The sequence below is a fragment of the Myotis myotis genome, unplaced genomic scaffold, assembly GCF_014108235.1.
Source record: "Myotis myotis isolate mMyoMyo1 unplaced genomic scaffold, mMyoMyo1.p scaffold_m19_p_5, whole genome shotgun sequence".
In the NCBI taxonomy this organism is placed as follows: domain Eukaryota; kingdom Metazoa; phylum Chordata; class Mammalia; order Chiroptera; family Vespertilionidae; genus Myotis; species Myotis myotis.
In genome coordinates this window covers 110,146,695-110,169,396 of record NW_023416357.1, presented here as the reverse complement: position 1 = coordinate 110,169,396, position 22,702 = coordinate 110,146,695, and the positions used below count along the sequence as shown (strand labels likewise).

Here is a 22,702-nt window from a genome sequence, read left to right as displayed (position 1 = left end):
TGGAGGGCGGGCGGCGGGCGTTGGGCTGAACCATTGGGGCTGGAGGGGGGGCGTGCAGCGGGAAGGGGGCAGCGGGAAGGGGACAGCGGGGGGGTCAGGGGGCGGGGGGCAGTGGGCTCCGCTGCGGGAGGGCGGCGGGCGGAGGAGGCGGGGCTAAAGCGTGCGATTCAAGGGGCTCGGACGACCGCAGACCTGGGTCGGCTCTCCCGGAGGTCCGCCGTGGTGCGGCCCGGCCGCAGGGCCAGCCGAGGCGTGCGCCGCGCTCCGTGGGCTCCCGCGCTGCCTCCTCGCAGCGCGCCGGGCGCCCGGGGCTTCCGAGGGTCGGGGAGGCCGGACCGGCGCGGCGTGAGTGCAGGGGACGGAGACGCGGGCTCCGGCGCGGAGACTAAGCGGACGGGCCGGCTCCCGGGCAGGCTGGGGTGGGGCAAGGGTCGACGTTGCTAGGAGACGCGCCTGTGTGACCCCAGCCCGGCGGGGCGGCTCCCGGTGGCGCCTCTAGCCTCGGGCACCGGCCCAGGGAGCGGCCCGAGGCCGGGCGGGGGAGGATTGCGGGACGCTGGGCGCGGGTTTGCAGCCGGCCGGAGGCTGTCCTGAGTCCCCAGTCCCCGAGTGCGAGGGGGAGATCGGCAGGGGCCTGGCCGGGGGCGGGACGCTGACCCCGACGCCGCGGGTGGGACGCAGCCTTTCTAGGCAGCGAGAGCCTGCGCCGTAACACCGTTCGCCGCAGGGCTGTCCAAGAGAAAGTTAAAAAGTAGATCAATAAGGAAGATGCCAGCGAGCGAGCGCCCCCACGGCAGTGATGCCCGATGGGCTGGTGGGGAGGGGGAGCGCTCCACGTCGGGTGAGGTGGCTCCGAGGAGAGGGAGCTGGCTGGGGGGCTTTCTAGGGGAAGCAGCAGGCAGGGGCCGGAGGAGGGAGCCGGAGGCGGCCAGGGGCTGGGGCGGAGCCCTTGGCAGAGGGTCGGTGAGGAAGGAGCAGGGCTCGGTCGGACAGCCGTGGGCAGGGGCAGGTCTGTGTATGGCCCCGGAGGGTTCGGAAGGGGTGCCGTGGTCGTAGTGACCCAGATGTTCGGAAATCACTCGTGGCTGCTGGGTAGAGAAGGCGGAGGCCGGCAGCCACGGGAGAGGGGCAGGCAGTGTTGAGTTGCATTGGAAATGGAGAGTTAAATTCACAGCGCATTTTTTGCGTGTTTAAAAGAGAACATTTATTTTAAAAGTTACGAGACGAAAGAAGGGCCCTTGGAGCTTAAGAGCGATCATGGCAAAGGTACCCCTCTTTGGAGGGGTCTTCGGAGGGGCGCAGAGTATTTTGGAAGTAGACTTGCGGGACTGGCCGTGAGGGGTACAGGAGAGGGAAAACAGTGGGTGGGAAACCCCAAGCTCTCCTGGAACATACTGGGTTGGCTGAGTATTAACCATCCAGGTGAAGATGTTGAGAAGTTGGATTTGCAAGTCGGGAAGGCATAGAGACAATCAGTACAGGTAGGGACGTATTCCTGGATGGCCTGGGCTCCTACACGCCTCCTGGGGGCTCTTTGCATTTAGAGATTACCCAGAGAAGAAGCCTGCGAAGGAAACTGACATAGACAAGGAGGCCCCCTTAATATTCTGGGAAAATGGGGCCCACCCTCCTAGTCAGTGGGGCTCATCCACCACTAGCAGCTTCTGCTTCCCCTCCCTCCCCTGGCGCTGTGCTTTGGGACTTGTGCCCATGCGATTTGTGTCCATTATAGCAAACCTGGCTTTGCTTGTTTTTATGTCTGTCTCCCCCTCGGACTAGTCTTTGTGTCCTGCTGGCTCCTAGTGGAGAGAGAGCCTTACGCAAAGGGCTCACCATGTCGCTCTAGCGAGGTCTGAACAGTGTTCCTAAGATGCCAGCCACAGACCAGCAGCTTCTGCAGGGGCTTTTGTCCCTGCTGCCGCCGCCGAAATCTAGATGTGGTCAATCTCCTAAAACCAGAAGAAGACTGGGAAGGCCTGGGTTTCAGCCTCGGATCTGCCGCGACACCGAGGAAGAGCTGCGGTGGCCGCACCGTGGCTGTGGAGAGGCCCTGCGGTCTGAGCAGGAGAGGCTGGCCAGATAGAGCCTGCTCACTGGCGAGACATGTTGCCTGCCATTGTTCAGCCACAACGTGACTTGAATTAATTTTTAAATTTACTTACTAACTTTTAAAAATTGGGCATTTGAGGTCTTGCTCCCCAGCATGTTGTCAGTTTGGTTCAAAGATTAAAATTTTTTAAAATAAAAATTGGACATTGAAATCCAGATTTTCCACTTCATTTGAAAAATGAGATAATGTGGCAGCACCAGCCTGAGGTTCCGACCCAGCACCAGCCACCTGGAGCCAAGGAGCTCTGCTGCTTTCCTGTGGCTCAGTGCTCGTCGCCTAGGCCAGGGGTGGGCAAACTTTTTGACTCGAGGGCCACAATGGGTTCTTAAACTGGACCGGAGGGCCGGAACAAAAGCATGGATGGAGTGTTTGTGTGAACTAATATAAATTCAAACTAAACATCATTACATAAAAGGGTACGGTCTTTTTTTTTTTAGTTTTATTCATTTCAAACGGGCCGGATCGGCCCGCAGGCCGTAGTTTGCCCACGGCTGGCCTAGTCTCTCCCCCTGTGAGCATGGGATTTGCAAGGTCGGTCTAGAGCTGTGCTGAGCTGTGCTGTCCACATGTAGCTATTTCAGTCAAATAGAATTTAAATTCAGTTGGGCACTCACCATATTTCAAGTGCCCTAGAGCTGCATGTGGCCAGTGGGGTATTTTTATCACTGAAGGTCCTGGGTGCTAATGATTTCACACTGAAAACTGACAGTCCTCGTTCCTACTGGAAGGAACTTGGTGTGGTAAGGAGCTCAGTGCCTCTAGGCGAGCCAAGTTGATTTGATGGCTGAGGGTACTACTTGGAAACTACCATGGCAGGCAGGGGCCCTGCACACAGGGAGCTCTGTACCGGATGGTGGGCTTAGCCTCAGGGCTGGAGGGCCCCAGCTGTATCTAATGTTCGGGGCAAAGTCCTTCTGTCAGGTTCCTAACCCAGCTCCTTAGAAAATAATCAGGAAGGAGGGATCTAAACATTCATTTAAATTTAAGTTTCATCTTGGCGGCTTCCCTAATTCCTGTGATGAGTGGGAATCCCGAGTAGTTGTGAATGAAGGAGTGGGGTTGATCTTTGGCATGGACTGAGTCTTCATCTGTCTCGGGCCCACACACACCTCCAACTCCTACTTGTAACTGGTTCCCAGCCCCTCTGACTGACCCCTTACCTGGTCTTCGTCTCAAAATACACAGATAAGGAACCAGATACTTTTGACTTGAGGGCAGAACGTTGGTTTTTATTTAGAATTGTGATCCTGGAGGGGAAAACAGCTGTAAATGTCCCAGATAACATAGCCTGATTGGTGTCCCCTTACCAGTGCAGTTCCCTCCCTGGTATAGTTAGAATGTGTTAGGTTAGGTGGCTCAGGAGGCGGCGTAAGAAATAGAGTCCAGTGAATCATAAAAGAAAGAAAAGGAAAAGGTTTATTGTGTCCCCGGGAGACCCATGTACCCCAAAGACAGGGCACGTAGATTCACGCCAACAGGGAGGGGGGCGCTGTTTTTATACTGCGGTTGGGTGAGGGGTTGGGTGAGGGGCGGGGACCTGAGCTGAGGGATTCAGCTGAGGAAGTTCCCGCTGCAGGGGGCGGCAGGGTGTTCAGGAAGGAGTCAGTGTGTGGGGGTCGTGTTGATTCAGGGAGAAGCCAGTATCTGTGTCTGGCGCGCTGATCCGTTAGAAATGCCAGGGGGAGTCCATTATCTCATCACATGTCTGCATGTGTCCGATCCTGGGCTCTCTCCGACCTAGCAGAATGAATGTACTTAACCCATAAGATCTTGTTGGGAGAGTTTAAGTCTTCCAGATGTCAATAGTTCTGTGTGTTCCCTGTGTTGTGAAGATTCCCATATTACAGGGCCAAACCTGACTCCTTTTCCTTTAGGTAAAATTAAAACATGATCTGCCCTCTACTGCCTGCCCCCTTCTCAGGCACATGACGTTGTCACTTTCTTTGTAAAAAGATACTATTCAGAAAGTAGCTGTGATATGATTAAGGATGCCACACAAGCTTATCCTGAGATTTGCAAAATTGGGTGGCATTGTACTTCCTTTTTTGGATTCTAGTAACCAAAACCTGAACCAGGAAACAAGTCTGTGGTGTGTGTTTGGGGGGCGGGGGGGGGGGGGAAGGGATGGCTGATTGATGGAGGGGAGGAGGACAGAGAAGTGTGGGGCACAGTGCAGCTTGAAGGCCATTGGATTTGAGTGAGGATGACACCCATGGGATATGGTGTACACCAAGCTGTAGGGAGTATCTGGGACCTAGGAAAAAGTGCCCTGAGGATAAACAAGGAGTAAGAGATAAAGGAAGAAAACTAGGACGGGGAGCCTGCTCCTGCCTTTGGTGCTGGCATCTGCATTATGTTTTCAGTAGGAAGTACGCTCTGTGGTCTGAAGATAAGCAGTCCTCCAACAGGGCCAGTCACTCACACTGAAGAACAAGAGTCCTGTACATACAGGGGTTTGAATGAGCAGGGGAAACAGCTTTAGGAAAATCCTTTACCATCACAAAGCAGTACGTCTGCCAACAGGCCTCCATTTCCTTTCCTCTGCAGACAAGCTCAGCACAGATAAATGACACCTTCATGTCCTGTCCTGTCCTGTCCTGTCCTGCCCTGCCCTGCTGTTAGGTGGCGTTGGCCTTTGTTAACACCCCTGCGCTAAGTGATTTGCATGGATTATCTAATGAATGATTCTTACTACAACTCTTTGAAGAAGGTTCTGTTGTCGCCCAATTTTACATTCATGAACGTGAGGCTCTGGAAGACCTGCCAGTGTAGTGAAGTCAGGATTTGTTAGTTCATTGCTTGCATTATACCGCCTCTTTCTTACGGATGTGGAAAAACCTACTCTGCTACCAGGGCCAGCTTGCTTTAGTGTTAGAGCATTTCAGCTCCCTAGAGGTTCTTCAAATGAAAGTTTTCTGGGTTAGTTTTGACTCCCTCATCATTTGGGTGTGATGAGCCTTATTCCCCCAAAGGATTGTTTTTTTTTAAAAAAAGTATGACAACCCCATTTTCCTTGTATGTTTGGTTCTAAATTGCACAGAAACAAAGTCGTTTCGGTCCAGTGGATGAACCCTAACGGGCCTTAAATGAACTGAGTGAGGCTTCCCTACAGCCCTGCGTCTCACACTGCCCATCATGGAACTGACGAGGCTCCTCCCCACAGAACGCCGGCCCACAGCGCCGCTCTCACACTGTTGTGAGGGTTAATTCGTATTTTTAAGGGCTCTCGGGCCTCCATTGGAAAACCTGGTCCACATGCCACCACCTGTATCTTAAGATGAGAATGGACGTTCGTGTGTGTCGTTTATTCTAACAAATGTACATGGTATGTCAAAAGTAGGTTTACAGCACATGAGGCGGAGTTTCTTTTTGTGTTATTGTATTATATTCCATACAAACAACTGTAAACCTACTTGTGCCCCATCCTGTATTTTAAGCTCCAGTTATGTGCCCATCTTAGGAGTGTAATGAATGAAACATACAGTGGGGCCTTGACTTACAAGTGTCCCGACTACCGAGTTTTTTGAGATACCAGCTGTCTCGCAGCCTATTTTTTTGCATTGAGTTGATAGAGTAATTTGAGTTAACGAGCTCCTTAACGAGCTCGGTCTCAGAACGAATTAAACTCATAAATCAAGGCCCCACTGTAATCCTAATCGCCTTCCCTTACAAAATGTGTGTTTTATAGGTGGAAAGTGGAAAAGGCACCCATTAAAAGTGAGGGGAGCCGAAGGGTGAAAGTCAGCGCTAGGCATAGCAGTGGTGTGAGTTGGGACCTTCATTTGGCAAAAAGCAAGTCCCAGATGGAGGAGACAGGGCCGCAGGACCCGGACCAGCCACCACTGGTGCACAGCGAACACGGAAGACTGACTGCAACAGATTTCACAGTCTTCTCCTTCTGCCCACCCCTCAGTCATAAAGTCCTTGGAAGAGAAGTTTGATTACATTCGTCCTCATGGCTTGCACTGCAACACTTTTTCTTCAGTAGAAGGCAAAGCCTCCTGAGAGCTCAGCTTTGGGAATGTTTACATTCCTGAGACCAGAGTCGTGCTCTAAATTTGGTCAGGAGAAAGGGCATGTTCATCTCTGCTCTTCAATGTCCATATTTACGCTGCAAGGTCTTACCCTGGCGGGGGAAAGGGTGAAGTGGATGAATCTCCCCTGGGCCCCCTGTCCGACCAAGGCCTGCACGTGCTGGGTGAAGGGTGCTCCAGATCCTGGTGGTCCGTGAGGTCCGAAAGGTTGGCGACAGCTGCTCCAGAACACCTGCGAGTCGGGGAGCTGGGGTGTGGGGGGGAGGGGGAGGGCAGGTGGCAGGCACACAATAGCCATTCCAAGTGGATGGCTCAGTGGCAGGAATGTGCCTCAGCAGCACCTTCTAATTGCTCTTTCAGGCCCACTGTCACTGTTTTTACTGTTATTTACCTATAAAACTAGCTTAAAATGTTTTGTAATACATTTATTTAAAGGAAGCTATATCACTACAAGATGAAATTACTTTAAATCATGGTTTGGTGGGCAGTAAGAAAATATTTTTATTGTACGTCACCTCCCCAGCCTGCCTCTGGGACGCCTGCTGTAGGGGAAGCTTCTCTGATGCTGACCGAGGCCAGTGCAGCAGCAGCAAGCCTCATCATCCTGATCGCACCACACAGGCTGCACCCGGCAGGTGCTGGTGACTAAGCTTGGGACTGCATGTATGGGGTACGATTTTAAGAAAATAGGCCCCTTTCCAGTCACAGTTTCTTCCATTCACACTTCATGTCTTATTTCTTCTTATTCTGGGATTTGGGATTAAGGAGGTGAAAAGAAGCAGAGTTTAAAGAAATACCTATCTTCTATGTATCTTTTATACTAATAAAAGAGTAATATGCTAATTAGACCGGGAGACCTTCTGGACAAAGCCTGGGGCTTGGCCAGCCTGCAAACTGCCCCCAGGCCCTCGCCCAGGCCACCTGCTCCCCAGTGAGGACCCCCACCTCGATGGTGTGGCCAGCCTGCAAACCCCTGGCGGCCCCTCGCCCAGGCCGGCCTTGTCTCCCAGCGGGGTCCCCCGACCCCGATTGGGGTGTGGCTGGACTGTAAACTGCCCCAGGCTCCTCACCCAGGTTGGCCCCGCCCCCCAAGGGGACCCCCACCCTGATCTGGGACCCCCTTCAGGGCAGACCAGCCGGCCCCCACCCATGCACCAGGCCTCTATACTAATAAAAGGGTAATATGCTAATTAGGCCGGACGTCCTTCCGGACAAAGCCATGATGGTGAGGCCAAGGCAGAGGCAGTTAGGGGTAATCAGGCTGGTGGGGGAGAGCAGTTAGGAGGATCAGGCTGGCAGGCAGGTGAGCAGTTAGGAGTCAGCAGTCCCAGATTGCAAGAGGGATGTCTGACTGCTGGTTTAGGCCGGGATTGGGCCTAAACTGGCAGTGAAGACATCCCCTGAGGTGTCCTGGATTAGAGAGGGTGCAGGCCAGGCTGAGGGACATCCCCCTCCCATGCATGAATTTCGTGCACTGGGCCTCTGGTATGTGTGTGTGTGTGTGTGTGTGTGTGTGTGTGTGTATGGCTAATATGCAAAGTGTCCCTTGTGGGGGAGTTTTACTGGAGATCGGGAGTTTGATCACTCGCTATGATGTGCGCTGACCACCAGGGGACAGCGCGGAATGAAGGAAGGCCCCAGTGGGCAGGCAGGAGGCCCCGATTGCCACCAGGCCTAGGGACCCTACCCATGCACGAATTTCGTGCACTGGGCCTCTAGTCAATCATAAGAATGAAAGTTACAAAATTTTTACTGTAAAAATTATGTAAGAATAGACTTCACAGGCAGTCCATACTGCAGTTCAGTTGTGGACCGCTAAACAACTTCATATTTCTGATGTCCTGCAGGAAATCCTAGCAGACCCCATTGCATCAGATCAACCCCTGAAACTAGAGAGGAAGGAAAAGGGCTGTTGGTTCTGCATCAGTGAGAGGTCAGTGATGGTTTGAGGAATAAATGTTGGTGTCTAGCCATTAAATCCATAGGAAGGAAGACTTCTAGGGAAAAGGTACTTTTTCTAAACAAGTTACTTTCTAGGAACAGAGACAAATATAAATCAAAAGGATAAGAACTTTTAAAATTTTTTTATACATGGCTGATGATGTTTCTAGAATCTCAAGCTTCCATAGCATGAGATTTTCATTTATTCAGCAGACATTTGTTGACTAGCAGTTTGCACCTTGCCAGGTGCTGAGCATTCAGCGGTGAATACGATGCATGTGGTACTGTCCCCATAGAGTTTAGAGTCTATGGGGGAAGACAGACATTGACAGGCCATTTCTTGAGTGATCACTGCTACAAAGAAGAAATACAAGGTGCCAAGGGACAGTTCAACAGAGAGACCTGATCTGGCGTATATGGTGAGGCAGAAGGGGATGGGGAGAGATCGTCCGAGACCTCCATGTTTTCATGGAGAACTAAAGGATGACTAGGGGTTGGTAAGGTACATGGGAGGGGGTCAGGAGAGAGCCTTCTAGAAATAACAGATAGGTATGTAATCCTAAGATAAGAAAGAACATGAGTTCCCCAAAGAACTGAAAGATTCTAATAAGAACAACAGAGGCATTCTTTTCCTTGTTTTTTTCACACAAGAGTTAGAAGGAAATGGTAAGCCAGACTTGTAAACAGTACACACCTGGCCCAGCTGGTATAGCTCAGTGGTTGAGCATCCACCTTTGAACCAGGCGGTCACAGTTGGATTCCCAGTCAGGGCACTTGCCCAGGTTTCGGGCTTGATTCCCAGTAGGGGGTGTGCAGGAGGCAGGGGATCAGTGATTCTCATCATTGATGTTTTAATCTCTCCCTCTCCCTTCCTCTCTGAAATCAATAAAAATATATTTTTTTAAAAAAATAGAACACCATGGGAAACCATAGAACATTCTTTCGGGAAATCTTCATAATTTCTATCCACACAGAAACCCTCTTTTTTTTTTTTTTCCTTCCTCACCTGAGGATATTTTTTTTGATTGTAGGGAGAGAGGAAGGGAGGGAGAGAGAAACATTGATTGGTTGCCTCCCATATGCTACTGGGATTGAACCCACAACCCTATGTATGTGCCCCGACTGAGAATTGAACCCAAAACCTCTTTGTTGTACAAGATGGTGCTCCAACCAACTGAGCCACCCAGAAACTCCCATTTCTTTCACATGATCCTTTCTTATTCCTCTCCATCCATTCCTTTCCTTAATAATTGAACCCGTGGGACACCAGGGTCAGTATCCAACTGTCTTAAGAATAAAGCCTGAGGTCTGTTGACCACAGAATGTTGGTCAAGCTCAAGATAGCACCTTTTCTTCAAATAGGTTTCAGTCACAAGTCATGAAACAGTAAGACCATGGGCACCACACCCTCATGAAACCAGACAGGACCTGATACAGTGATGAGTAGGGCGCTCACTCCCACTCCTTCAGCCACCATGATCATGACCTTTTCCTGTAGCCCATTTCCTGGGAGCCACTGGGAGGCTAGGTCTTTTAGCATTAATTGCCTGTGACTGGGCTGGGCACCATCTCCTCACTTGTAAACCTGTACGTACTTTCTTTGCTGCAAACTCCTGTTCCCGTTGGATTGGGCTTTGATGCATGTAGGTAAATGGACCCTTTCAGTCCAGTAACATGTAGGCTTTCTATGTCAACTGATGTTGGAGAGGAGACATCACTTACCCCCTTTCAGGATTAGTTTTCCCAGCACTTAAACATTCAAGGGTTTTGAAAATAGGCCTGTTAAGCACCAGTTGTTCTGCTTGTTACCGTGAGTGCCCTAATGCCAGAGCTCCTGTGTCAGGTGCTGGTGTATCATCAGTTGGAGCTCGGGCTGAGGTTCTCAGAGGAGAGAAGGAAAGCAGTTAAATTCAGACGCAGCAGAGCTGCTGCGGTGCTCCTATGCCAGGCCCTCTCCTCCAGGTCCTGCTAACGGAGGTGAGGCATCTTTAGTAGAAGTTTGTTACAGACGCCCTGCCTCTCACAGGAAAACACGGAATTTTAGGGAGAGCAGCACTCAGAACCCTTTCCTCAGCAGGAAAACATCATTCCCTCTGGGTTTTTATTAACGATTGGCCATAAAGCATGATGTTCTCTCTTGGTTTTTATTAATTCCTTTTAAGCAATTTCTCTGAAGCATCGTGGACGTCAGAATTGGTGTCGACTCTTAACCTCAGTCCTGTTAACTTGAATTGGTGAAGTTGTGCTTTCAAGCTTTTCATCAAACAGTTAAGCCTTGGTTCAGCCCTGGTTGCTCAGGAAAAGTCGCCAGGGTCGGGATGAGTAGGAAGGGCAGTCACAGTTGAAAGAGAGGTACCCTGTGAGGTGAATTCCTTGGAAGCACTTGGAATTTCTGGGCCGGCCCCTCCTTCCAGCTCCCATCTACATTCTTTAGCTGCCCGAGTTCTCATAGACCCCGGGCTGCCTGGCACACTATCTCCATCGTCCCCTCCCTGCCCCTGGTGAGCTGTCTGGAAAGCCAGGGTCCTGGAGAGGAGGCCCTGTGCCTGGCCACGTGCTCCCTCTCTGATCTGTTCTCCCTCTTCTCCGCTCCACGTGTTAGAGGCGGGGCAGGGGCCATGCCCTAGGGATCCTCCAGGCATGGGCCTTCTTCTCTGATTTAAAGTTAATAGCAGAGAAACAGGCTGAAGTTTTTGCCCAAGTAAAAGAAGCAAGTACCTAACGTCCAGCAGCAGGAGAGTGGACACAGGGTGACCAGACAGTGGGCCGAATGGCAGTAGTGAGAACAGATGAGCTAGAGCTAAAGGAACAGCATGATGGGTCTCACAGAAATGGGCAAAAAAGCAAGGGATAGGAAGGCAAGGCCTTGCCCATGCACATGGAGATACAGTTTAAGAACTTGCTGCGCAGCACTATCTCACGCTGCCTACAAAGACATGTGAGAGAGACCAGTCAGGCTAGGGTTCCCTCTAGGAGAGAAACGGGAATTGGACTTGGAAGAGGGACAGTGAGGGTTTCAGCCATACAGTTTATCCTTTAAGGTTCACTGTGAGTCTGTGGCTGTTAATTGTATTACTCTCTGTATCATTTTGTGTGTCTGGAATATTTCAGGATATTAACAGGAATTTTTTAAAATACAGTTACTTTAGGGAATGCATTTAGGTGGGGGTCTTAGCCAGGTCCTCTCAACATAAAACATTGTTGTCTCAGAGTAAAACCCAGAGGGGCCACGGACTTCAGTCGTCACCGAGATTTTTAGTTCTCTGCATGCGCAGTTCTGTGGACAAGACGTAGACCAACAGCGCAAGAAATCTTTTCAACAAGGTTATGATGAACTAAGGTGGAACCGAGCCTGCAGACACAACTTGCTTGGCCTTCATGGTACTCACATTTTCCAAAGTAATGAATTCATGTCTTTTTTGAGATTTCATCTTTTAAAAATCTGGAAGGCCACCTAGTAAGCTATCCGGAGGTCCAGCATCGCCAGGCCCTTGTTTCTACGTGGCAGACACTGGCCGGGCTGAGAAGCGGCCTTTTTAAGGGGGCATGTCCTCTCCGTTGGCCACTGCCCCGCCAGCCACGTTCCCTGCCGGCCGGCCCTGGAAGGACTTGAGTTAGCAGCCCCTGCACTAAATTCAGTTGTTAAAAATGTGCCTGCTCCTTGGCCCCCAGGGCAGTGGTGTAAGTTACCAGCGTACACACCGAGAGCCTCGTCCCGAGTACTCTTTCCAGCTTAAAGAATAGTGAATGTGCATTTCGGTTTTGCCATGTTTGTGAAAATGGCTGTCGTAGGAAACAGCCCGGGGAGCAGCCTCAGCCACGCGGCGACGCGCAGGCCAGCGCCCGCCCATCAGTGCCACCAAGCAGCTTGCTTGAGAAAGCAATTTTAGTCTAAAGAGCTTGATTAAAAAATGCACCTCTTCTAGCTGCCTATTCTCAGGTGGGGTTTTCATGCAAATGTTCCCTTCTACTTCAGTGAGTGCGAGGATGACCACAGCCACAAGACAAGAAGTGCTTGGCCTGTACCGCCGAATCTTCAGGCTTGCGAGGCAGTGGCAGGCAGCGTCAGGGCGGGTGGAAGACACCGCGAGAGAAAAACAGTACATCCGCCACGAAGCCAGGACGCTGTTCCGGAAAAACAAAAATGTGAGTAGCCTCAGTCGGAGATCGGAGATCGGAGATGGCAAGGAGAGCAGCTGCTTGTTTGTCTGTTTCTCTCTGTCCTAAAGCCGAGAGGACAGCAGTCACAGCGGCAGAGCGGCAAGCAGGAGAGGCTCAGCCGTGGAGGCTCTGCTGGGTCTCCCCTGCACGTGCCTTCGGTCTCGGTCGGGCTGCCTGGCTCAGCGCCCGCAGCAGGCTGAGCCACAGGCATCCGGCAGGAGCAACCCCGCACCCCTGCGCCTGTTGTGGGCCACTCCCAGGGGAGGGTACACGGTTTGGTTTTGTTTGGTTTTGTTTTTCAGTTCATAAACTAGGCAAAGCCTCCAAGTGTAAACCCATTCTGAGGGAAGAGACTAGAATTAAGCACAGGATGCCCTTCATGACCTAGCTTTGCACTCAGGCCTCTGGCCAGCAGAGTGAGCTTGCCCTCTGGGCCCACAGAAGGGGCTCAGTAGTGCCTAGGAACTGTCTAATAGCAGTGCACCCCCGATAGACCCCAGGGCCAAAAGCCACTTCTGAGGGGCTCCATTCAGTCACCCCAGGAAGCCCTCAGGCATCACCTGGAGCTCCTCAGGAAGACGGCCTGGCACAGCGCACACGAGCGAGGCTTCCAGCTCCCAACCTCTCTGGCCACCTCCGCGTGATCTCATGGATCCCATGCTGTTGAGTTCCTTCATGAAACTTCCTTTATTTCATCCACTCTGGCCCCTGCCTCAGTCTCCTTTCTGACCCGCCTTCTCCACACCCCTGCTGCCAGCCATAAGTCCTCTGAAGGTCAGCGTATGTGCTGATGTCCAGGACCGGCAGCTGCCTTGTGGTTCCAGCTCCCATATGTGAACACCCAGCCTTGGCCTTTCACCACCCACCTGAAGGACATCCCCCAAGTACAATGGTCATGTGACCCTCCAGCTTCTCCACTCTCTGCTCCTGGTGCACACCATGCGTGCCACACCAGCGTACACGCAGCCCCAAGGTCCTTAAACTGCCCTGGGAGGAATGGAATCAAATACTGCAAGTGCTGTTTCTGTTTATTTTTATTGCATCGTTTCAAAATGTCTGCTTTGTGTATAATGAAATTATTAGTGTATTTAATGAACTTAATACAGTGCCTTACACTCCGGAGGTCGCTCACGGGCCTGCCTTGTGGGTGTCATAGATTGACCAGCGTTACAAATACTTTGACTCAATTCGCCTTCAGGAGGCCTTCCTCAGTTTCTCTGCTCTCACCTGACCCCAGGATGAGCCCTGTCCTGAATTCCGATATGGTAGTTGATTGTGCACCACTGTGCCTTTCTGTAGCTTTAGGTGTCAGGTTGTCCTCTCTGGCAGTAAAGGCAGGGACCATGGCCTCACAATGCCCAGCGTGGTGCTGGGGGTGCCACAACAGCACGTGCCCTGAGGACTTGCCTGAGGACTGCTAAGACCCTTGGTTTCCAGTATGGCAGCCATCAGTCCCTCACTTGCTGCTGCTTGCATGGGCCCAGTGTGGTGGGGGCGGAGGGCGCATGTGTGCAGTGGCGGTGCAGAAGTGAGATTTTTATGTTGGGGAGGTACATGGGCATTTCATTTTAACATATGTGCTTGTTTTCCTATGTATAGAAAGAAAATAGAGTATCAGGTACTTTCACAATTACTATGCTTAGAAGAGTCCATTTAAAGAAAAAGTTTATTTTTATTTTTTTAAAAACTTTTATTGATTTCAGAGAGAAGGAGAGTGGGAGAGAGAGAGAAACATCAGTGATGAGAGAGAATCAGTGATTGGCTGCCTTCCGCACATCCCTCACTGGGGATCGAGCCCACAACCTGGGCATGTGCCCTTGACCGGAATTGAACCTGGGACCCTTCAGTCTGCAGGCCGCTGCTCTGTCCACTGAGCCAAGCCAGCCGGGGCATAAAGAAAAAGTTTAGTGTTAGTGTAGGTGGTGGGGAGATCAAATCATGCAGGCAGCCTCTGAAAGGTGGAATTTGGAGAACTCTAACCCAAACTTGTTCAGATGGAAGCTGGAGCCCAGGAGCCCTCGGCCCCGTGGCCATAGCTCTGTCAGGGCTTTCTTTATCCCCCATTGCTCATTACAGACAGACATACGTAGTTTCTTGTAACCACTTGCTGTAAGAGCTTGATAATAATCCAAAGGTATCTCATGAATTGCTCTGAATCCTAAGAGGCAAATGGGAAGGGACATGGACATGTTCCCAAGGTGGGCATCAAAGCAACAGCTTCTGAGAAGCACAGAGATCAAAAAGCTGAGCCTCTGCCCAAGGGACTGCACTGGGGTCTGTGCACTGCAATTCTCATGCTCCAGGAGGTGCCACAGGACACAAAGGCACTTGGGCTTTCCAAGCCGCGCGGCCCAGCCTTCCCTGTGGTGTCCTGTGGGGCTGCTGCAGCCCAGCTCGGCTCTGAGGCCACTGGCAACTGCTTAGCAGCCTGCGTTGACTCGCGGCATCTCAGAGTGAGGGGCTCTCTCCCCTTCACCACCAGCTTTCTGTTGTTGAGAATGAACTTGTCATTCTCTTACTTGAAACTGGACTACTACAATTTGGCCATTTTAGAATTTCAGAAGCCATTTCTTCCCCTTACTAATGAGCAAGGCAATTCACAGTTTAAAATGAGAGAGAGATGAATCATTCAGTGTCTAGCAGCACTTGCTGAGACAATTGGGTTACTTTAAAGTTTGACCAACGTGCGAGGATGTGAAGAAGTGCTGTGGGAATGTGATTCATAGCTGCTTGAAGGAATTTAAATCCAATCCCTTAGAGCAGCAATTTTCAACGAGGGTACCACAAGAATTTTTAGTTATACTTTTTCTTTTTTAATCCTCACCTGAGGATATATTTTTATTGATTTTTAGAGAGAGGGAGAGAGAGAAGCAACGATATAAGAGAGAAACATCAATCAGTTGCCTCCCCATATGCTCCCAGAACCTAGGTATGTGCCCTGACTGGGAATTGAGCCTGCAGCCTTTGGTGTATAGGATGACAGTCCAATTGAGTCACCCAGCCAGGGCTGCAAGAATTTTTAAAATATGAAATACCTGACTATTTAAGTCAGGGGCACTGACCTCTCTTCCTTTAGATAGCCAAATAAAAAAATGACAACAGCCAACACAACAGCTGTCCAATAGGAATGAATTAAAACTATACATATTTTTTTGTCAGCTCAGCAAAAACTACATTTTTTGGTGTGCTGCAGAATTTTATTAATTAGTTTCTGTGCCATGAGATTAAAAAGGTTGAAAATCACTGGGTATTTGAATCTAGAGGCACTATCTATGAGAATTAAAAATGCATGAACATATACCCTTTGACCCATAATTCTTCCTCTAGGAAATTATCTTTTAGATATATTTGTATATGAGCCAAAAAAGTTTAGAGGGATCCATAACATATTTGTTTATAATGGCAAAGATTGGAGATAACCTAAATGTCTATCAGGAGAAGAGTGGTTAAATTATGTTGGAATTTGGTACAGCTGTTCAAAAGAATGGGGCAGCCCTAGCTGGTTTGGCTCAGTGGATGGAGCATCGGCCTGTGGACTAAGGGTCCCAGGTTCGATTCCAGTCAAGGGCACATGCTGGGGTTGCAGGCTTGATCCCCAGTAGAGGATCATATTCTCATCATTGATGTTTCTCTCTCCCTTTCCCTTCCTCTCTGAAATCAATAAAAATATATTAAAAAAAAAAGAATGGGGCAGTTTTACATGCATAAATATAGAAGGAGCTTCAGTTTATTAGTGGAAAAAGCAAGATTCAGAACAAAGTGAGAAAAAAACCTTGAATGGATAAAAAAGGCTATAGTACATTTACACAGTGGAATAGTATGTAGCTTTAAAAAAGAGGATCCCTTACCCTTTGTAACAGCATGGATGGACCTGGAGAGCATTATGCTAAGTGAAATAAGCCAGTCAGAGACAGACAAGTACCATTTGATCTCACTCATTTGTAGAATCTAATGGACAAAATAAACTGACGAACAAAATGGAACCAGAAACATGAATACATGGAACAGACTGGCTGGTGCCCAAGGGGAGGTTGGTGGGAGGTGACTAGATAAGAAGGTGAAGGGTTTAGCTAAAGAACATATATGCAGCCCAACCAGTGTGGTTCAGGTTGAGCGTTGACCTTTGAACCAGGTGCTCATGGTTAGATTCCCAGTCAGGGCACATGGCCAGATTGCGAGTCCATCCCCAGTTGGGAGCCTGCAGGAGGCAGTGAATCAATGATTCTCTCTCATCATTAATGTTTCTATTCCTCTCTCCCTCTCCCTCGCTCAAAAAAACAAACCCCAAAAACCATATATGCATACCCCTTGGGCACAGGCAATAATTTGGTAAAGGTGAAGGAAGAGGGAGGGTTTAGGTGGGCAAAGGGGGAGTGGTGGAGGGGGACTCCTACAATAATGTCCAATTTAAAAAAATTCAATAAAAGCAAAGAAAAAAACCTACATGTATACATGTATGCTGATATATGCAGAGAATACCACTGGGAAGACAGACAAAACACTGCTAGTAATTGTTGTCCTTGAGAGGGGAACTGGGGGACGGGGGTAAGAGGGAGACTTCATTTTGTAAGTTTAGTCCACAGCAAATTTTATATTAAACTAGAGGCTTGGTGCACGAATTCATGCACGGGTGGAGTCCCTTGGCCTGGCTGGTGATCAGGGCTGATTGGGGCCCATCTTGCCCAGTCCCAATCAGGCTCATCGGGGCCGGGAGGTTAGCTGGCCAGCCCCTATTGGGGCTGGCCGCCCTGAGGGGCCAATAGGGGCTGGCCGGCCACAGGGAGGGACCTCAGGAGGTTGGCCAGCTGCAGGAAGTTGGCTGTGGGAGCGCACTGACCACCAGGGGACAGCTCCTGCATTGAGCTTCCCCCTGGTAGTCAGTGTGCATCATAGCTACCTGTGGTCATCCGGTCATAACAGTCACTTAGGCTTTTATATATATTATACATAGATTTCTTTTGAATTTTTGAATTATCAATATTTAATTTATTGAATGGTAAATCAAAAGAGTTTCAGAAAATGTGTACCAGTATTCTGTGTGGCATTAGAAAAATGCCCGTTTTGTCTTTCACCAGCTCACAGACACAGACCAGATTAAGCAGTGCATAGATGAATGCACAGCTAGGATCGAAATCGGACTGCACTACCAGATCCCGTATCCAAGGCCAGTAAGTGTGACCCGGTTAACCCGTGGTGGGTACTCATCCTTTGCAGAGTGTTTGTCTAGAACAACGGTTCTCAACCTGTGGATCACGACCCCTTTGGGGGTCAAACAACCCTTTTACAGGGGTGGCCTAAGATCATCGGAAAACACATATATAATTACATATTGTTTTTGTGATTAATCACCATGCTTTAATTATGTTCAATTTGTAACAATGAAATCAGGGGTCACCACAACATGAGGAACTGTATTAAAGGGTCGCAGCATTAGGAAGGTTGAGAACCACTGGGCTAGAAGGCCAGAGCTACTGCAGGAGGCATGCTGGAAACAAGCTCTCCTTGCATGCCATCAGCCTGTCATGACCAACCAAGATGCCAAAGAAGACTATCTCCTACGTGCATAGCTTTCCCACGTATAGAAGGGAAAGCCAGCTCGCAGTTGCATAGTGTTCTCTTTTGCTTTACACTTTTTTATGGATTTTCTTCTTATATTAGACAAGGTTGTTAATAAAATAATAAAGTTCAAACGTTAAAGGCATGCATAAGATAGAAAGTGAAATTTGTCAAAATTCACACCCCGTGGAAGTGACCCCTGTAACTATTGGGTTGACCATATGAAACTACCAATTTTCTACCCTTGACCTACAAAAAACTGCTGGTAATTGTTTCTTGAGAGGGGAACTGGGGCCCAGGGGTAAGAGGGAGACTATAAATTTAATCCACAGCAAATTTTATATTAAACTAGAGGCCCAGTACATGAAATTTTGTGCACTGGGCACTGGGGGCGGGGGTAGAGGGAGAGTGCCCCTCAGCCCAGCCTCCACCCTCTCTCAATCCGGGACCCCTTGTGGTATGTCCAACGACCAGTTTAGGCCCCCGAGGGGTCCCAGATTGTGAGAGGGATGTCCGACTGCCAGTTTAGGCCTGATTCCTGCAGGCCTATGGGAGCGCACTGACCACCGGGGGGCAGCTCCTGCCTTGAACGTCTGCTCCCTGGTGGCCAGTGCGCATCATAGTGACTGGTTGACTGGTCGTTCTGTCATAATGGTCACTTAGGCATACACACACACACACACACACACTAGAGGCCCGGTGCACAAAAATTTGTGCACTCGGGGGTTCCCTCAGCCCGGCCTGTGCCCTCTTAAAGTCTGGGACCTCTTGGGGGATGACCACCTGCTGGCTTAGGCCCGCTCCCTGGGGGATTGGGCCTAAGCTGGTAGTCAGACATCCCTCTGGCAGCCCAGGAGACCTCAGGGGATGTCCACTTGCCAGCGGGGAGGAGGCCTAAGCTGCAATCGGATATCCTTAGCGCTGCTGAGGAGGTGGGAGAGGCTCCCACCACCACCGCTGTATTGGCAACCATCAGCCTGGCTTGTGGCTGAGCAGAGCTCCCCCTGTGGGAGCGCACTGGCCACCAGGGGGCAGCTCCTGCATTAAGCATCTGCCCCCTGGTGGTCAGTGTGTGTCATAGTGACCAGTCATTCCCAGTCGTTCTGCTGTTAGGGTCAATTTTCATATTACCCTTTTATTATATAGGAGTGCCTGGCCAGCAAGGGTGAGGGGCTGATGGCTGTTTGCAGGCTGGCCACAGCCCCTTCAGGGTAGGGGTCCCCCCTGGGGTGCCTGGACAGCCTGGGTGAGGGGCTGATGGCTGTTTGAAGGCTGGCCACAGCCCCTTCAGTGTGGGGGTCCCCACAGGGGTGCCTGGCCAGTCTGGGTGAGGGGCTGAGGGCCATTTGCAGGCTGGCTAAGCCCCCCAGTGGGGACGCTCACCCCATGAGGTTGTGGCCATCCTGGGTGAGGGGCTGATGGTTGTTTGCAGGCTGGCCACAACCCCCAGGCACCCCAGATCCCAGTGGAGGCTGGCTGGAAGCAGGTATCTAGGATTTATTTGTCTGCTATAATTGAAACTTTGTTACCATGAGCGGAGGACACAGCCGGCTCAGGGCAGGCAGGAAGCTTGGCTTCCTCCATCGCCTGGGCAACCAAGCCTCCTGCTTGCTCCAGCTCCATGTCTGCTGGCCACCATCTTGGTTGGGTTAATTTGCATATAGTCGCTCTGATTGGCTGGTGGGCGTGACTTAGGGCATAGTGAAGGTACTGTCAATTAGCATCTTTGTCTTTTATTAGTGTAGATTTTTTTTAAATTTTTGAATTATCAATATTTAACTTATATTGTATTGGCTCAACTTGATAGTTTGGTAATATATCATTGTAGTCTTTTTTTCCACACTCATGTACATACATTTTCTTAACACATTAAGCGCCCATCCTGTTTTGTCTTCTGGATGGAAAGTATAGTGTCAGTCACCAGTGACTGACGGTGCTTAACATGTTAAACTACACGAGTCCTGGGTGTCCTGTTTATTGCCTGCTTGCTTTACTTCCTGGCTTCTGGGCATGTCTGCCTCTCTCTTTTGCATGGTTGCCTTGCATCCTTTTGTGAGAATGAGCCCTTCCGGTAGACGTTTAGGCTGGTCCCAGTTTGCCACCACACACACATCTTTGTGACCATGCTTCCCCTCACCTTTGCATTTTCATTTCACTGTGTGGTTTGTGGCTTTTCCCTCCATGCAGGCAACATGGCCAAGAAGAGCCCAGCTCTGGCATCAGACACATCTGGGTTCAGATCCGCGCTCTCACTTAATGTCTAATCTGAGCAAGTTTTAACTTCTAAGCCTCCACTTTCTCATCTGTAAATGCTGATATAATGCCCGGAGATGATTGTAAGGATTAATGACTCTGCAGATGTAGTGCTGAGCAGAGAGCATGGTATTTAGAAACTGCTCAATGAATATAAGCTGTTGCAGTGATTATAGTTCTTAATATTATCATTATTCTTACTCTTCTTACTCAGATTCATCTGCCTCCAATGGGCCTTACCTCACTACGAGGCCGGGGACTTCGAAGCCAGGAGAAACTGAGGAAACTTTCCAAACCAGTATATCTCAAGTCTCATGATGAGGTTTCCTAATCCAGGGAAAGTTTATTTCTCAGACGATGAGCCAACTAGGTCTTCAATGTAAACCAAACGGAAAAACCTTTCTCCTTGATTGGGGCAAAAATTCAAGTATCTTCTTTAAAGGCGCCCAAATATTGGTAATGACCTCATGATGTGTGCTCACAGTGTGTCAGGGCCTTGCTGTCTGCGGGGATGACACTAATCCTGGCGGTTGCAGACCTCACGGCCTCCCCGAGGGAGAAGACTGGAGAATGGCAAAGCTGCTCGAGGCAAGCCCTTGCCCGGCCTGTTGGCTGACACTGAGAAGCCACCCAGTGTCTGGGTTTCTCATGGCTGCTCACAAACAACCTACCTCCCTCAGAATAGTGTAGGCTTTCTCTTAAGTTATAGATTTGCTTACAGGCGGGCTTTCCCCCCTGGCTGGCGTGGCTGGATTGGTGTTGCCCTGTACACCCAAAGGTTGCCAATACCAGGCAGGGCCACGTCTGGGTTGCGGACTCGATCCCCAGTTTATGCTCTCACATTGATGTTTCATTCTCTCCTACTCCTTTCCTCTCTCTAAAAATAAAAAATCTTTTTTTAAAAAGTGGGCTTTTTGTGTGTGTTTTGTCATCTTTAGACTCTCCCAATTTCCAGACAAACACCCCTTAAAAAGTGCACCACTGGGTTCCTCATAGTTTTCCCTGGAAATGTTGAGACCCATGCCTGGCGGCTCCACACACATGCCGAGAAGCCCTGCCTCCGTTAAAGCATAGCATCTTCAGGCGTGGACTTAGGATGCACTTGGGACCAAAAGGCTCGCTTGAAACTCCTACTGCATCATTGCAAGTATTTTGCCTTAACATAATTAGAATGTACAAGGGCAAAGCTGGCTTTCAAGTTATGTCTAAACAGAAATGGAACAAGGAGAGGGTGGAACGAAGGACTTACGCTTGCGTGTGTGTGAGGGCCCACAGAAGCAGCAGTTGGTAATTCCTGCCTACACCTAGATTTAGGGTTCCCTTGTCACACAGATCCTCTCATTCAAAAAGGGCATTCTATCCCAGGCTCCTGGGAGCAGCGGTGTCGTTTTCTATGCTCCGGGTAAGTCCTGCAAGGTTTGGCAGTGAAAATGTATAGAACTCTAACTCTATAGAATACAGCATTACCCTGTTTAATACTGCCTGGGTGTAGCAGCGTGTGCAGATTTAACAATTGCAGCTCCAGGCCTTTGTGGAAGAGAAACTTAACTGTGCTGGCAGGTGTGTGGGCCATTCAGTGAGTGCGCACCCAGCCTTGCTTGGACTGGGAGTCATGAATCTGCTGTCCCACCAGTCACTCCCCTGCCATCTCGTCTCTGTGGAAGCATCTCCCTGCCTGGAAGTGCTTCTAATGTTTAATGTTTACCTTTCATTCAACACGGCCTGTGCGCTCAACCAGCCAATGAAATGGTGACCTGTGCTTGAAGGACCAAGCGACCACGGCTTCCTGGCTCCATCGCAGTCAGTAACTCAGGGTGACTGCAGTGTTTGTCTTGCTCTGTAGACCACCTTTCCCACCCGGCCTCCTCCCAGGTGGAAGTCCACCTAATTGCTAACTAGCCTCGGGGTTTCTTCTGTGAGCCAAGAATCGTACCTAAAAGGGAATGTTATATGCCTCGTCTTCTTTACAAAGATGCATTTTCTCTCCAAGACAATACGATCTCCATGCTTTGGTCTTTTAAAGGCAGAACCTATCTTCCTATATCCCTTCTCTCAATGAAATGTCCTTCCAACACTCACATGGAAACTACCAACACTAGATTTTTAAAGAGCAAAGAGTAGCTTGGTGACAAGGTTTGTCTGCTGTCACCTGCTGAGCCATTGGGAGGCAGGCTGACGTGTCTGGCCGGGATGACCCCTGGCCACCTCTGCCCGGGTGCTGGGCTCCAAGGCACCAGCTTCTGAAGAACAGGCTGCTCTTCCACGGAGAGATGTTCATGGCCATGTTGGTCCCAAGAAGCTCGCGGCAATCTTTCTTTTCAAAATGGAGGAATGTTTAAGTTATATAAAAATGCAATCCATTATACAGAAACATTCTGTCCCTTGACCCCTGAGGAATGAAATGGCCAGTCCCTGCCTCCACAGCTTTTGTTGCTGAAGGGGGAGCTAGACAACTAATTAAAATGCAGTTGTTTCCTAGCAACCCCCTCAGTGCCTTGCACTTGCAGTGTGGCTTACCTGACCAGTGCAAGGTTCATGGATTCCACCTCACAGGACTAACAATGTCACTTGGAACAGTAAGACAGCTCCAGCTCTCTAGCCATTCTGACGTTCTTTTCCACCTTGGAAAAAGTGTTTCTTGAAAAAA

At 49.9% G+C, this 22,702-nt stretch overlaps 1 protein-coding gene across 7 annotated transcripts; it reads left to right on the top strand.

Moving 5' to 3' along the window:
- The first annotated feature begins 203 nt into the window (after positions 1-203).
- LYRM1 (LYR motif containing 1) lies at positions 204-20,960 on the top strand. Of its 7 annotated transcripts, XM_036307807.1 has the most exons (7): positions 210-345; positions 6,668-6,814; positions 7,992-8,077; positions 11,296-11,484; positions 12,062-12,231; positions 17,322-17,414; positions 20,270-20,960. In XM_036307807.1, coding segments are annotated over exons 4-7 (381 nt in total). In that variant the 5' UTR covers positions 210-345; positions 6,668-6,814; positions 7,992-8,077; positions 11,296-11,483; the 3' UTR covers positions 20,387-20,960. The 7 variants fall into 7 exon arrangements, with proteins under 7 accessions (XP_036163703.1, XP_036163700.1, XP_036163702.1 ...); XM_036307809.1 differs by lacking the exon at positions 7,992-8,077 and having other exon boundaries at positions 11,296-11,466; XM_036307806.1 differs by lacking the exon at positions 7,992-8,077.
- The last annotated feature ends 1,742 nt before the right edge of the window (positions 20,961-22,702 follow it).

What these genes read in the sequence shown, in the direction of transcription:
- LYRM1 (XM_036307806.1), top strand. An exon ending in TGTTCCGGAAAAACAAAAAT is followed by an intron (nt 12,232 to 17,321) that starts GTGAGTAGCCTC and finishes GTCTTTCACCAG; the next exon opens with CTCACAGACACAGACCAGAT. An exon ending in AGATCCCGTATCCAAGGCCA is followed by an intron (nt 17,415 to 20,269) that starts GTAAGTGTGACC and finishes CTTCTTACTCAG; the next exon opens with ATTCATCTGCCTCCAATGGG.